Source organism: Histoplasma capsulatum, assembly GCF_000150115.1.
Source record: "Histoplasma capsulatum G186AR genomic scaffold supercont2.4, whole genome shotgun sequence".
Lineage (NCBI taxonomy): Eukaryota > Fungi > Ascomycota > Eurotiomycetes > Onygenales > Ajellomycetaceae > Histoplasma > Histoplasma capsulatum.
Genome location: NW_025544804.1, coordinates 1,627,086 through 1,642,117, shown reverse-complemented (window position 1 = coordinate 1,642,117; position 15,032 = coordinate 1,627,086). Strand labels below are relative to the sequence as shown.

Sequence of the window (15,032 nt, the reverse complement as noted above, 5' to 3'; positions counted from 1 at the left end):
CTTCCTAACCTTGTCCCATGACTTGTATTCCCGGCAATGCTCCAAACTAAACAAGTTCCACATCCTGCTGCGGTTTGATTTTCCAGATATCAAGCGAAGCCCCATCCTCCAACTTCTTCTTCAATTTCGAGTCCTTCGCACTCATCATGGCAATGCTCGATAGTGCCAGCGCATCTACCAACTCGCACATGCGCCCAGATGCTATGAAGCTGTTCGTGAGGGACGGCGATGAGGCTATCACCGAGGAAAGCATCATACACTGCGTAAGCACCTCGCGCCCGATCGTATGACCGGCGAAGAAGAGCGCGCTGTGGTATGCTAGGATGACTTCGGGAAGATATGTTGATTTTATGAATTCGAGTTCAGTTGCTTCCGCGTCTGAATATTAGAGATATTTAGTTAGCCTTTTCATTATTGGTTAAACTAGGATCGGTTGAAGCAAAGGCCGAAGCCCTGCCTTACTTACCATCTTTTGGGTACGATAGCCATTCTCCGCAAAGGGGTTCGATACGTTCTGTGATAGTATCTATAGTTACCTGTAAGGTTTTCCGGAACTCCTTCGCTTGTTGCTTATCAGAGAGACTAGAATGAGAAAGTTAGGATGGAAACAATGAAAGGTGACGAAATGTTATATATGGTGGAGAGGATTAGACGCTTACTGTTCATATTGATCCATCTGTCCAGCCCAAGTCTCCAAGGAGTCAAACGCGGCGATAAGGTATTCCAAATCACGCATTGTATGCGATTGCAAGTATAACTCTGCTCTGATATTGCTCGATAATGGACGCCTTCTCTGAATGCCCGATTTCCTAGGGCTCTTCGTCGGGCTTGCTTTTACAGGGCTTGGGAGTTCATCGAATCCATTTTCGGAGCCATTTGCCAATATTTCAAATGGTGAGTGACCTAATCCTGTAATGTCGGCAGGCACCATGTTGACCCGAACACGATTAAAAAGCTCGCGGGCCGCAGCAAGACGCCCAGCACCTATATTCATTTCATGCGGCATTACTAATGAATCCCATATTAGGTTATTGGAACTTGAATAAGGATTTCTTACCCATAAACCGTTTGTATAAATGTGTACCTCTCGGGCAAATATTTGGTAGTTGATCATCCGCATAGCGGTGCCATTCCAAACAGCGGATCAGATACTCGTCTTCATGCGAAATGCGCCGGCCAATGAGATTTTTCTTTATAGGTCCGATTCTGCTTAGACCTTTTGGTTGATGAATAACACTCCTCTTCAGTCGAATCGTAGTGGTTTTATCTTCTTTTGCATCGGCTTGGGAAATTACGAGTCGCCACTGGCACTCAACGATGGCGGAAAGATTGATATTTAGCCTCTTCATTATTGTCACCTGCCTCTCCCGGTCCTCGGGCTCAACAATATCAATCAACACATTTCCAAGAACCATGTGCGCTGTATCCTCTGGAAGCAGCGATGCATAGAGCGGGATAAGCTCAAGTTTGCCAGCTTTGCGAAGCAGGTTGATATAGCCAATAACATTGACCGAGGCAGTCTCAACAAAACGTGAGTCGGAACGGACATATCCAAGGGATTGTAAAATGAGAAACAAGTGGCTGATGATACGGATGGCATCTTCGTCTCGAGCTGCAATAAGGCAAGCATCATCGGCATTAGCAATGACGGTTTTCGGAACAAGAGTTGCTTTGTTGGATAGGCTGGCAGCTTTTGAAACCGCGTTCGCTTGATGAAAAAAGAATGTATTGTAGTTTTTACTGAGGATAGCCGTTTGGATAGTGCGGTACGGATTCCTGGCCTCAACTGCAGTTTTTTCGTTCCGCTTTACGTTATCCAGAAAGGCATGGACGCTGTCGTACCCTGGAGGCTCAACGGATAAAGCCATATCCGTTGCGGGGGAAAAGCTAAGCTTTCGATGAAATTGTTTGCAGAATTCGCGGTACCGAGCAAGAATTGAGTGGTTGATAAAAACATAGACGTAGTCACCCCAGCCTTGGCAAATGGGGTAAGCTGGTTCCGTTTCACCACAAATAAGCGCGTACACAGCCTTCTCAAAGTTGCTAGTTTGAGGATTGTTGGCAAGGGCTAAACACGAGCGTCTCCAAGACTCCTGAGATCGGCAGCTGATGAGTCGAGTTAGACCAGGATCCGCAGCGTTGTTCTCATAATCGGTAGGGGTACCGCAAACACTGATCGCTCTCCAATTCTCCAGCCGTTCATGAGACCACTCTTGAATTTTTTCCCAGCTTTGACCCTGCCTCAGCATTTTCCAACATGTTAACCAGGCCGCCTGCTCATAAAATTGGTCTTGTTTCTGTAATCCATGCCGCTGCCGGGTAACAGCGTCTGGGTCCAATTGAGTGACAAGGGGCTCTTGTTTCTCTACACTCATCAGTGATATCGTCAGTCCTGGATCCTCAGGTTCCAGCGGCTGTGGCCACGATCGTAGTCGTTTCGCGCCCTTGATAGCTTCTTTAGTGTAAAGCCAGCCATGGGCCCAAAGTCCCTGACCTCTTTCGGCTTGGGTTTCTAACTCCGAAATCAAACCATCGATATCTTGGGGCGATGACCTCGCGGTTTTCTCCAGCCATTTTAATACAACAAAGTTCTCCAATGCAAAATGGTCCGCCTCGAGAAATTTATTCCAGACCTCCTGGTCGGACGAGTATCGATGCAGGGATTGGAAGACAGTTTGTTGAGCTCGTTGTGCCCGAGCGCGTGACTCAGGATCGTCAATGGAGAGCATTTGAAGCAGTAGCTCCCAAGTTTCAGCTTCTAACTGCCAACGTCTTATTTGCTCATCCAGCCTCCCATTCGAACCCTGGCTAGCACCAGAGCCTCGATTAATTGCTGATTGCTTCGCTTTACGAAAGGTACTGGTCGTTGACAGTTCTTTCGCAGATGTCTCTGCAATTTTTTGATATTTCTGGACTAATTTGCAAGCTTCGCGAAACGCCTCCGGGTCGCCTGGACGTGCACGAGTATGCTGCTTAAATTGGTTTAAATTCTGGGCAAAGGCTTCGATTTGGCTTGCTACACGGTCCGCTGTATTTCGAAGTGGGTTTATAACTTGTTGTATATTGGAGGTCGCCAATAAGCTTGGGGAAGCCAAGCCAGAGGATATTGTAATGGCATTTCCTTGAAGTAAATCAGCAAGGAATACTTAGACCACACAGACTTCCGTATTTCTTTAATTAATGAAGTACACGAACCTTGCTCGGTTTCTTCAAAATCCGAACTTCTCTCCTCCATAGAATCAGTTCCAGTCATATCATCCTCTTCTTCGTTTTCTTCATCTTCCTCCTCGTTGTCATCCTCTTTTTGATCCTCTTCCTCGTCGTCGTCGTCGTCGTCGTCGTCGTCCTCATCATCATCGTCCAAATCATCTTCTAGGTTGTCATCCTCATCCTCATCCTCCTCCTCGTCGTCGTCATCATCATCATCATCAATTTCTATTATTTCCACGTCATGGAGGCGGCTAGGGGGAGCTTGAATGGTCTGCATGGGTTAGCCAGCTTCAATTCCAGGTCGCAGGAGCCAAATAATACTGACAGAGACGGATCCATTGTGTTGTCCCAGTGGGAACCCGGACGAATATGCAAATGGTGCCATGTCCTCGTTGCCAAACGGCCGGTTCCGATAATAGAGCGTAGGGAACACAACAAGCGTAGAGCTCAAGTTGCTCGGATAAACAATAACAGCTTATAAGCAACCTTTTTCTTTCAGCTGCCGTGACGCGAAGATGCCTAGTCCTAAACAGGACTAGTCGCACCTTAACCTCACATAAAAACTCCGCCGCATCTTCTGCCCCTTCTTCCCCTTCTTCTCTTTTTCTTCGATAAATGTCAATAGGCGTTCATTAGAGTCTCGGGTCAGACGAACTTCTTCATTGAAGCTCATTCAGTGTTTGTTCAGGTCCCTTGAGGTCCTCTTGCGCGCTCACGAGCGTCTTAGAGTGAATTCGACAATCCTATACATATTCTGGTCGGATCCAATTTATTGGCAGAGCATGAAGACTTAGAAGAGTGATTGTTACAGATTGGTTTCTAGAGTTTTAATTTTCAAACGACAGTGAAAGCTTGGCTTCCCTAGCCTCTTCGATTGCTAATGCTACAGGCTAAGATTGTTCTCTCTCGACTGAAACTACCTTCAAATCCTCACTTTGCGTTCTTCGCTTCCACTCGTTGCTTCATCTTCAATCTTAGAAGTTCGGGTTTTGGGCAGCTTGGAGTTCGTGCGTTTTCGCCTCGTACTTCATAAAATGCGTTACAACATTGGTATAGGGCGTCTATTTGACTCTGACATTTTTCTTCTTTATATAAATTCCTGGTGAGGCATGCTATTGGCACGTTGCGTCAAGTTCATGAGCCAGTAAAATTGTGCGGTGCAAGGGGAATATTTTTACCTTGGATTGCACACTTTTTATTAGTGACAGAATAGTTAGCATAACGAGCAGACTAGCATGAAATGCATTTTTTGTCACAATTAGACAATTCACATACTGCTCTTGGGTGACAAGGTGGATCATATGCAATATCTTCTTTTAATCCCTAAATGTGATATTAGTTGTATTCATACTATTTGGAAATCTTCAAAATCAATGCATTAAAAGAGCAGCATTCCCATACCATCTTAATACTTCTCTTGTGATCCCGGCAACCCTGTCATTCAATCGAGGGCGATATTTTGGATCACGCGGATCGATTTTGAACATAAATACCTAGGCAGGCACTTCATCGTTTCACTGGTGTTTGTTCTGGGCGGCAAAATAGATTTTCCATCGCCGTGGGGTTACTATTCACTGATTTATATCACTCGACAGCAACAACACCAACCACGCCAACCACAACACTTTCCACAATCTTCTGTTGCCATAATCCTCTGTAAGTCCTTCTTGTTGTCTCTTTTCCTTGGAGTTTTGTAAGCCTGTCCGATATTTCAGTTTTACGATCTAACATACTAGTACCCCTCTCAGCAACAACTTCCTCACTATTAATAGCCTCAATAAATCCACCTGCCCCTCCGACGAATTTCGTTCATCAAAAGCCATGGACCAGGCGCCGCAAGAAAACCAGGCCACAGCACCTCCAGCTACAGGACACCTTAATATAAAAGTCACCGATAACAACAACGAAGTTTTTTTTAAGATTAAACGTACCACCCAGCTCAAAAAACTCATGGAAGCATTCTGTACTCGACAAGGAAAGGATCTATCCTCTGTACGTTTTTTGTTTGATGGGACAAGAGTCAGGCAGGACGATACACCAGATACAGTAAGTTTCCCACTACCAGACAATCTTGCGTGAGCTGGCGCGTTATCCAGTGGATTACAGAATGTCTTTTTTTGCCCAGCTAGAAGTTGCTAAATGATCCTTTGCCTACAGCTCGACATGGCCGATGGCGATACCCTGGAGGTTCACCAAGAACAAATTGGAGGCTATCTTCCTTGACAAAAACTAAGTGAGTAAAGAGATAAATACACTTCTCCTTTCGTTCTATATGGCATTAGGTAATTTACAGCAACCTCCTAACTAACCACTATGTTCTCTCATAGTCCTCGCGGTGGAAATCCACTTTTATGCGTCAACTGACTGTTTTCGTCCATTTTTTAACTGTTGATGAAATTATACCTGTCCTCTTTCGACCAATTCTTTCTTCTTTACAGCGCCTTCTACATATTCTGCAATTTCTATGTCATCTGTACTTGAATTTGGCCGGCGCACATGCAACTGAAAATTTTTTGTAATTTAGTGTGACGAATATCCTGCTTGAATACCATGAAAGAAAGAAAAAAAACAAAAAGGGTTGTGGGGCGGGGGGAGAGGGGGGGAAAGGAAAAATGCTCGATCCTGAGCTAAAGAAAAAAAAAAAAAAAAAAAAAAAATGGGGAGAGAATAATGTGGTTTAGCATTTACATCATTTTCTATCATTGAAGTTGTGCATCTGAATAAACATGCTGCCGCTGCCTGAATTGTGTTTTGTTTTTCACACTTATTGTTGCAATTTAGTACTTCTCTCTAATAAGTTGCTTCTCTACAATCTGTATTTCATTGGAGCATTGGGATGACTGCACTGTCTTGCCTTGTGATTTGAGAGGGTGTAGTTTTTAAATGGGGTCGGGAGAAGCAGTCAGGGATGGCGCTTTCCAGTTATGTTCTTCCTGACCGTTCTGACTGGTCACATCTTACTCAAACTGGAGAAGGAGATTCAGGGATAAAGGTATTTATTATTTCCGTGGAATAGAGCAAATGTATATTTGTCTTTCCTTTCTGTTTAAATTCTGACAATACCAACTACGCTCAAGTGGCTATGTCATACACTATGCTGAATGATTCCTTGTATGAAATGGCTCTCTGTCCCGTGAACGCAAGAAAATGTATATTTACAGATGTGATAATTAGTAAATGTTATAAGCATTAATCGTGAATGAATTCAAGTCATAACTCATAATAAATAATCAATAGCAGCAGTAATGTGCAACAGTGGTGAGGCCCAGGCCATCGAGAACAGATGGATATATGCCCCTATGTGTAATACCAATTGGAAAGACCAACATCCAAAACTAACCTCCCTACCAAAACGACGAAACGGGAATATATATAGGGTCAAGGTACGAATGCTGAAAAATCCCGATATATAAAAACCGAATATTTAGAGCATGTAAATAACCCCCGGCCCCGTCCCCGGGATTTCACTCCTCCCAAATCGCCGCCCTCGCCTTCTCTGCTTCTTTCCGGCTTGAATCCTCGAGCTCTCTCTGCCTCTCCCGCTGTTTCGCCTCTTTCTCCCTCATGGCCCGATCGTACGCCCTCTGCTCCTCCGTGCGTTTCGGAGCGCGTATCCCCAGAGCGCCGGCGATCATACGGCTCGCGACGGCGGTCTGCTTTTCTGGTCTCCTTTCCATGCTGGAAATACGTGGATAGGGAGGGGAAGCGGTATGACGAGGGGGGGTGGTACAAGCAGGCGATGGAAGATCGGAAACCAGAGGGGGGGCGTGGGTGGCGACTTCTACTCGAGAGGAAGGAGTGCTGTTGCTTGTTGATGAGGTGGTATTTGTGGTGATTGGGGATCTCAGAGTTGCGGAGGCGGGAGGGGTAATGTCGTCTTCATTTTCATCCGAAGATGACGAGGAGAGAGGCTCGTCTTCCCATGATTCTGCGACAGGGGAGGATCTTTTCCTGGGTGGTTTTTTCTTAACGGTGGGTTCCGTGTTTATGGAGAGGGATTTGAAGGAGGTATGGATGGATTTTTCTATAGTTATGCATTTGTCAAATCGTTTGCAAATTTGGTTTAAAGTTGTTCGCTTTCTTTAGGGGTTTTCCTTTAGGAGTGTAATAAAAATACCTTTAGAATAATATTCAGCCATATGGAGCAACAATGTCAGTCTGGCCCAGATCAACCTGGGTATACAATGTATGCAGGTACGGTTCAACGGCGTGCCTCTACCCCACGTTTTCGTCACATTACATAACCAGCAGATGGCGGACTTCCTGTCACAGACTAGCGTATAATACACAGAGACGTTGTCAACCGCCGCCCCTTCCAACGTGTTGCGTAATTTGAGATACGCAGATAGAAAGTCCAGATCAATCCATGGATCCATCATTTCAAACAGTTTGAATATTGTGTAGGAGGCAACCAACCCTATCTGTGTTTCTAGAAGTTAGCTTCTAAGGGAATTACTTTTTGTATCTATATCTCTATTTAAATTATCTTACTGAAAAACATGCGCTTTTGATCACAGTGCTACTCTGGCGAATTCCTCATTTAAATCGTTTCTTAATCCGAGAATATATGACTGTTTTCAACAATATACATCTTAAATACTGATTCAATCAATATCAATATACGCGGTATGATGGGACTTCCAGTGATGCAGGCTCCTACCATCCATGACATAGATCCCAGAAAATCACAAGATTCTCCCTTCGTCATAGTGTAATCTCTCAATGCATACACATTGCCAAAGTTTCGGCGCAAGCACAAATACTAAAAAAGGAGATGGCGAATTCAAATATGATACAGAGTCTAATATAGGGTAAGCGCTCCGAGACGCTGCCACTATAAATAACATATGTAAGTAACCTATTTGGTCGGGTATAGAATCACTTCACCAACAGTTAGTTAATATAGTTATTTGCATAGCTACGTGGCGAAACAATGAAGATTATCCAGAGATAGAATGTCCGGAAGGAGAAGCATATATTAGACATTAGCATTAAAAAGGAAGACTTTTGCTTGTGTAGAGGCCCCTTGGTATAAATACATGTTGTCGCACACCACCAGTCGGTGATTCTCCGAGTACCAACCCATCGTAGTAGGAGCTTCAATCCAGCTCGCCAGATAATCCTTATTCGCCTTTGCACTGAGGAACTTCGTCACGGTCAGGGTCCGTTCCGCTGATCTAAACTGGATCTCGGAGGTGTGACATGGGTCCGGCGCTCAGGCTTTGTTGGCTGGCTTCGGCTGAATCCCGAGGCTATGATTCCGAGATCCAATCATTGTTTCTATCCAAGTAGCCGTGGACAAATGACTCCGCATTCTCAACAGCAAGCCTCTGAGACATCGAAATCGATTGGGAAATGCTGCATGCGCTTCCTAGCACAAGTTATCTCAGATATTTCCGTTTATAATGGACCACTCAGAAGTAATCTCAATTCTTACTTTTGAGAAAAACATCTAGTAACATTTTTTATTTATTTGCGCTTTGGATAGATCACGAAGGTCATTTCTGGATTGCATGTCTCTGACACGAACCCGCCATCCCCAAGCGTTGACTAACATTGAAGCTTGGACTACGGACATGAAGCGAGATACCCACTTTCCTGTTTAACATTTGTTTGGAGAAAGCCGCCGCTTGATTTTCTTCGTTTCCCGTTACCAAACTCAAAAGTTGATAAATCCCTGAAAATCCCATTCCTTCTCTTTTATCTTTAAGTTGTTATTACTAGAAACATATCAACTGTATTTTTCCATATCCTACCTACCTACTGTCAGGCAACCCCCAGGTTTTAAGCTTTCTTGATGTTCCTACCGGAAATCGAACTTCAGGTTACGTACTAGCCATGATTTTTTTCAAATCCATACCCGCTTCGCTGATATCTCGCCGTCCCCACTCACGCCATATTGCTCGAATTGGCCAATGTTTACATTCCCACTTGTCGACATCTGCGAGGATTCAGAGTTATGCGGATACTCTTCCGAATCTTAAAATTGGTGCTCATACTCGGGTCCTCTTCCAGGGGTTTACAGGTATGTTCGGTGTTGAATGTATCTCTGTGTCTTGGTTATTGATTGACTTGTTTTTATTTTTTATTTTTATTTTTATTTTATTTTATTTCACCTTTTGGCTTGCTCGCTGGTGTATGCAATTCTATAGTCAGTCGCTGAAATATTGAAAATAGGTAGACTGGTAATTTCTATTTCCAATAAAGACTCACCTTGGGGTTGGTATAGCTAAAGTTGCTGCAGGCGACCGCGAATGTGAAAGAATCGTTAGCATGGGGTACCAAGGTTGTAGGCGGTGTAAAGCCGGGTGTGGAAGGTGAACACCTTGGATTGCCTGTCTTTCCATCAGTCCAAGTGGTATGTACATTTATCGGTTGACATACGTTGCGAAGCAAATTACACTGACCTGTGTAATCAATACCAGGCACAAGAGAAGCTGAAGCCAGATGCAACTGCCATCTACGTGCCAGGGCCGCAAACAGCACAGGCCATTGAAGAGGCTATCGCAGCAGAGATTCCTCTCATAGTCGCCGTAGCAGAGCATGTTCCTGTTCATGATATGCTTCGAGTGAGAATCACCTGGCCACATATCCAAGCATTTCAGATTATCTAACCGGACATCACTAGATACACGCAATGCTTCAAACCCAATCAAAATCTCGTTTGGTCGGCGCAAACTGCCCTGGTATCATTTCCGCTATTGGGAGATGTAGAATTGGGTTCCAACCTCTTTCATGTTTCGCGCCGGGGCATATTGGAATTGTCGCCAAGTCTGGTACTCTTGGTTACGAGACCGTTGCGGCAACGACACGAGCAGGATTGGGTCAGAGTCTTTGTATAGGCGTGGGAGGGGATATTGTAGCTGGTACAAGCTTTGTTGATGCACTGAACCTTTTCGAGCATGACGAAGAGACCCATGGAATCATAATTGTTGGAGAAATCGGAGGATCAGCAGAAATTGCAGCTGCAGAGTGGATTTTCGACTATCGAAGACGCACTGCAGACCCAAAGTATGAAAACTGACATTTGCTCCCTGTGGAATGTTTACTTTACTAATAGTAGTGGCATTCAGACCTATCATGGCGGTAGTCGGCGGAATTTATGCTCCACCTGGGCGGGTCATGGGCCATGCAGGCGCATGGGCTGGTCTGGGGGATCCCGATGCACAAACCAAGATCAGAGCTTTACAAAATGCAGGCGCCGTCATGGTAGACCACCCAGAGAAATTCGGGGAAGGGATGAGAACGTTGTTGACCAATGTGGGCGGACGGCCCGCATTTCAGGTAGCTTCCCGCGCCTGAAAATGAAATTATGCATAACTAGTTAATTGTTCCCACTGACATCAGCACATAGGCCGCCCCGGTTGCGGTTGCAGCACAGCAGAGGGGATTCCACACTTTGCGTCGACCAACCATACGACGGCAACATATCATGCCACAACGCAGAACCCTTTACCTCACACAATCCCAGTCATTTGATTTGCTAGGGGAAAAAGGGGTCGCGATTGGTGAATCGAACAAACGTTCTGATTTCTTTTTTGGAATTTCTATAGATCGGAACTCACGTTCACCATGCATTATTGCTTCTCCCACCACTAATCCGGCAACTTTTCTCTCTCGATCTAGGAAATTCCCATTTACATATGGCAAGACGCATTTCACTGCCAATCAGGCCAATATCCGAGCGGTTGCCAGCTACCTCGGCCTTGGAGAGATATCTCTAGAACCTCTTGCGAAGTTCGCACAGACTTTGCTTGATATTTTTATAAACAAGGAGGCTCTTCTGCTAGAAACAAAAGTCTCCAGGAGGAGCGATGGTAGTTTTCGGGTTACCGAGGCCCGATTCGGCTTCGATGATGCCGCATACAAAAGTTCGAAGAGACAGGAAGATATCCACAAACTCCGAAATATGGCGCAAGAGGTTCCGGAAGAAGTTGAAGCTGAGAAAGAGGGAATTGTCTATGTCAAGTACGAGTGCTGCTATCCAAAAATACTTTGATCGATGGAATCCTAACAACAGGATATTTAGACTTCCTGGAGAGGGAAGCATCGGTACACTTGGTAAGTCTTAACCCTTCATGTTTCCCTCTTGACGCAAGGCAAGAATCCCTGCAAAGTAAAATAAAGCAGAACAAAGGAAAAGAAAAGAAAAAGCCACAATTCTCACCCCTACCGCTTATAGTTAACGGTGCCGGCCTCGCCATGAACACCGTCGACGCTCTGACTCTTCACGGCGGCCACTGCGCCAACTTCCTCGACACCGGCGGAAAAGCAACGTCCGAGACGGTAAAGTCGTCATTCCAAATCGTCCTCTCCGATCCTCGCGTGAAAACCATCTTCGTCAACATTTTTGGCGGCCTGACTCTCTGCGACATGATCGCTAACGGAATCATCATGGCGTTCCGCGATTTGGATATGAAGGTACCTGTTGTTGTTCGCCTGCGTGGTACCAATGAGGAACTTGGGCAGAAGATGGTATGTCAGATCCTTTTCCTTGCCAATTGTTCCTTGGGATGGTATTTTTATGGAAGTGCATCAGCGCGACACAGGGGGGACTAATTGTTTTTGCTCCAAACTTAGATTGCCGACAGCGGGCTCCCGCTACATGCCTTCGACTCGTTTGAGGAAGCTGCAAGCAAGGTTATTAGCCTTTCTCGCTAAATCAGGGGACCCTGAATTTCCAATTCCGGGCAATAAATGCGATGTTAAGTACATGTGCATTGTAGTTCCGGCTATCTTCAGCTATTAGATCGCCTCGATGTTTCGTTGCTTGTTTCTCCATATATATGCCGATTATGTATCCTTACAATATTACTTGATGTTTATGATATCTCCGTTTTGGTTTGGGTGAAGGTTTTTCTTTTTATATTTCCTGCCAAACACTTTATGAATGCTTTTCTTGTTTGTTCGTTACTCAGTGGTCCATATAGGGGAGCGAAATGTATATGATAAAAGTTTAAACCAACGTAATGAAATAATATATATAATACAGCATGGCAGGCTAAAAAAGATAAATGTCTAAATCATGAAGAGGTATTTTATGATGTCTTCAAGCCTTTCTTTTAGTTATTATCCTGTTTGGTAGGTGTCAAGTACAGGAACCAGCGGCCCAGTACATCTTAATTCACATGTGGCCCGTCCATGCAACTCTTACCCTGCGCTGGTGGCGTAATGGGTAAAGCCAAGCCTTGAGGGACTGGCAGAAGGGTAATGCGTAGCTCTCCTATGATTGGACAAAGATTTCCCTCCTAGCCTGGGAAGTTCGGGACCAAGCTAAGCTAAGATTGTGGGTTCGAGTCCCACGTTCCTCGATATTTTTGCCCTTTATTTTTTTTGTTTTTTTTTTGTTTTTTTTTTGTTTTTTTTATTTTCTCTAGCTCTTCTTTGTGTTCAAACGAAGTTTCTATTTTTACGTGAAAAGAACCAACCAACCAACCAATTTCGATTTTAGCAACGGGCCGAGGTAGATTGTCTGCAGGCTGAGCCGATTCCCTGCAAGTGAAGCCCACATAGCTTCCCCTGCAGTCGGGCTGAACAACGATACACCTGAGGCACTGGGTTCATTGCCGTTCGCAACTCGGCTCTCCTTCCTGAGCGGCTGAAAAATGCACGCTGTTCCCTGGTTGTTTCCGGCACGCAGATACACGTGCTTAACTTGAAAGGGGACCTTTGCCGGCTTTGTAAGCATCTTTTTTTTTTTTTCGAACCACGTAAGCTATGAAGTTGGTGATTTCGGATAATTTTGCAGGTATTTAAGTTTCGTATATCGGATTCGCGAACAAGTGCCATGCCCCCAGCTGGCATTGGACCCTTATTGTGTTTGTTCCCCCGGGCTTCCGCTAGTGGTTACCGGAAAATTGAAGGTCAGCATCCAAACTCCTTGAAAGTAGCATTGCTGGTGGGCCTGTGGGACTCGCCCTATCTAAATTCTAGGCAAGAATCCGAACTCCGTTCAGATATTTTGAACCCTGGCCTTCAGGCGTCGCTTGTGCTGCTCCATCTAGTGTCGGTTGATTTCGATGGAAGTGGTGGAGCCCACCAGCGCACCGTTGCACCATCTATTTTGAGAAATTGGTTCTTGCGCGGTCCCCTGGAGCATCTCTTCAGCTCAATTACTATGGCTCCGTTCCGCTCTCGTCCTGTTTTTCCCCCAGGCAATCACATTTTCTTTATCTCAAAGCAGCGCGTATCCTTCCCTGTCTCTGTTTCTTCTTTTTCCACTTCTTCCGGCGCTTCCTTGTCACGCTCCTTTTTCATAGCCCGGCCGTCAAGCCCGTCATCAAATAGACCTTATTCAGGTATGACGAATTTTTTATATGCGACCATTGTATTTCAATCCATTGAACTCCGGAGTGATATATATATATATATATATATTTACCGAGGACCTTTAATCAATCAAGTCAAATAAACTGACCCTGATTGCGTATGCCTTTATACAGTCCAGACAGTCCACCCATCTTCTCCCAAGCCTCTGCCTCCTCCTCCCTCCCATACTTCATTCAAAAGGCCCTCCATATTCCGCAGCTTCCTAGGTTTCTCAGCAATCGCAATATTCTCCTTCACTCTTGGAATCTCCCTAAGCCCCGTTGTATCCACCATGGTCCAGGTCGTCAACCAACTCCGCTCCGACGAGGAATCTGAATACATAGCTCCCGACGAAGTCTTGCAGGATATCGATGACTTCATCTACAATCACCCCATAGCTCGCTCTCTGCGAACAGATGAGCGCTTCACCGAATCGCGACCTCACCTTAAGATTCCCCTGGAATTGCGCGCCCACAACCTCACTGCCGGAACTCTGTCTGGCGCCAATAAGATCGCTGTACCCCCTTACACCTGGACGGAGACGGGTGGGAAAAGCCTCGTTGCGATGCTATACCTGGGTTCGGACGTTTCTGGCCACCCGGGCATTGTCCATGGCGGCCTCCTCGCTACCATTCTCGACGAATGTCTCGCGAGGTGTTGCTTCTCTGCTTTACCCAATGGCATTGGCGTCACTGCAAATTTGAACATAGACTACCGCAGCCCGGCGCCTGCGGGGTCATTCTTCGTTGTGCGCGCTGATACGGTGAAGGTTGAAGGGCGCAAGGCATGGGTTGAAGGGAGGATTGAGACTCTACCCGATGAAGGGCAGGAGCCTCTTGTTGTGGCTCAGGCGAAAGCGTTGTTTGTTGAGCCGAAGAATGCTGCTGTACGTGGCCTCCCTTTATTTTGTTTCTGCCCTAACTACTTGTCTTGGATCGTTCTGTTAACCCGGGATCATAGTCTCTTCCACGACTTTTTAAATCGACATAAAACATCATCGTATGCTGGTTTCAGGCGTGTCTGCCGTCATGATAGGGATTACCGACTTGATGTCTTGATATATTCCATTTTTGCGAAGCTTGCAGTTAGATATCATCCGACTGCCATTTCATCTTCTTTTGTCTTATCCCCCACCCCCCAAAGATGGGTGCTGCTGTTTATTAGACTATTTCTTTCTGATTGTTATTTTCCGGTTTGACCCTTGTGTTTTGAATTCCCTTATTCTTTGGGGTCGGATTCTGGAATACATAATATGTGTTGAATATGCGCGGGAGAGGAATAAATTCCGGCTGCGCTTTTCAATAGTAGGTAAAGCTATACATTAATGAGATCATGAGTAACTTACGCTCTACTATACCATAACTTTGGAATTTGCATCATCAGAAAATAAGATCATTAACGTTGTTAAAGAAGAAAGTATTTTAACGTATGGAGTTATTGTCATAATTCATTAGGTTTGATGATGCTACAACTTGCAACGTGATTGGCCCACACGCTGACCACTGACCACATCT

The 15,032-nt window shown here is 45.2% G+C and overlaps 5 protein-coding genes and 1 non-coding gene across 6 annotated transcripts; 4 read left to right on the top strand and 2 right to left on the bottom strand.

Moving 5' to 3' along the window:
• Positions 1-46: 46 nt before the first annotated feature.
• HCBG_03586 (uncharacterized protein) lies at positions 47-3,595 on the bottom strand (the record flags this gene model as incomplete). Its single annotated transcript, XM_045430635.1, has 6 exons — positions 47-378; positions 467-582; positions 660-1,008; positions 1,058-3,121; positions 3,196-3,481; positions 3,536-3,595. 6 exons carry the CDS (start codon positions 3,593-3,595, stop codon positions 47-49), a joined length of 3,207 nt encoding a protein of 1,068 aa, XP_045288778.1.
• A 1,373-nt stretch (positions 3,596-4,968) lies between these two features.
• On the top strand, positions 4,969-5,775 carry HCBG_03585 (SUMO family protein SMT3; the record flags this gene model as incomplete). The annotated part of the gene is made up of 3 exons (XM_045430634.1): positions 4,969-5,256; positions 5,368-5,443; positions 5,538-5,775. The coding sequence occupies 2 exons, from the start codon at positions 5,032-5,034 to the stop codon at positions 5,431-5,433; spliced, it is 291 nt and encodes a 96-aa protein (XP_045288777.1).
• A 565-nt stretch (positions 5,776-6,340) lies between these two features.
• HCBG_03584 (uncharacterized protein) lies at positions 6,341-7,371 on the bottom strand (the record flags this gene model as incomplete). Its single annotated transcript, XM_045430633.1, has 2 exons — positions 6,341-7,234; positions 7,328-7,371. 2 exons carry the CDS (start codon positions 7,347-7,349, stop codon positions 6,675-6,677), a joined length of 582 nt encoding a protein of 193 aa, XP_045288776.1.
• Positions 7,372-9,169: 1,798 nt separating this feature from the next.
• Positions 9,170-12,222, top strand: HCBG_03583 (succinyl-CoA ligase alpha-chain; the record flags this gene model as incomplete). Its single annotated transcript, XM_045430632.1, has 9 exons — positions 9,170-9,235; positions 9,455-9,568; positions 9,636-9,779; positions 9,839-10,221; positions 10,284-10,494; positions 10,565-11,178; positions 11,231-11,271; positions 11,393-11,685; positions 11,791-12,222. The coding sequence occupies 9 exons, from the start codon at positions 9,170-9,172 to the stop codon at positions 11,869-11,871; spliced, it is 1,947 nt and encodes a 648-aa protein (XP_045288775.1).
• A 178-nt stretch (positions 12,223-12,400) lies between these two features.
• Positions 12,401-12,521, top strand: HCBG_11023. The gene has a single exon. It is a non-coding gene; the product is annotated as a tRNA-Arg (tRNA).
• Positions 12,522-13,810: 1,289 nt separating this feature from the next.
• Positions 13,811-14,865, top strand: HCBG_03582 (thioesterase; the record flags this gene model as incomplete). Its single annotated transcript, XM_045430631.1, has 2 exons — positions 13,811-14,404; positions 14,479-14,865. The coding sequence occupies 2 exons, from the start codon at positions 13,811-13,813 to the stop codon at positions 14,506-14,508; spliced, it is 624 nt and encodes a 207-aa protein (XP_045288774.1).
• Positions 14,866-15,032: the final 167 nt, after the last annotated feature.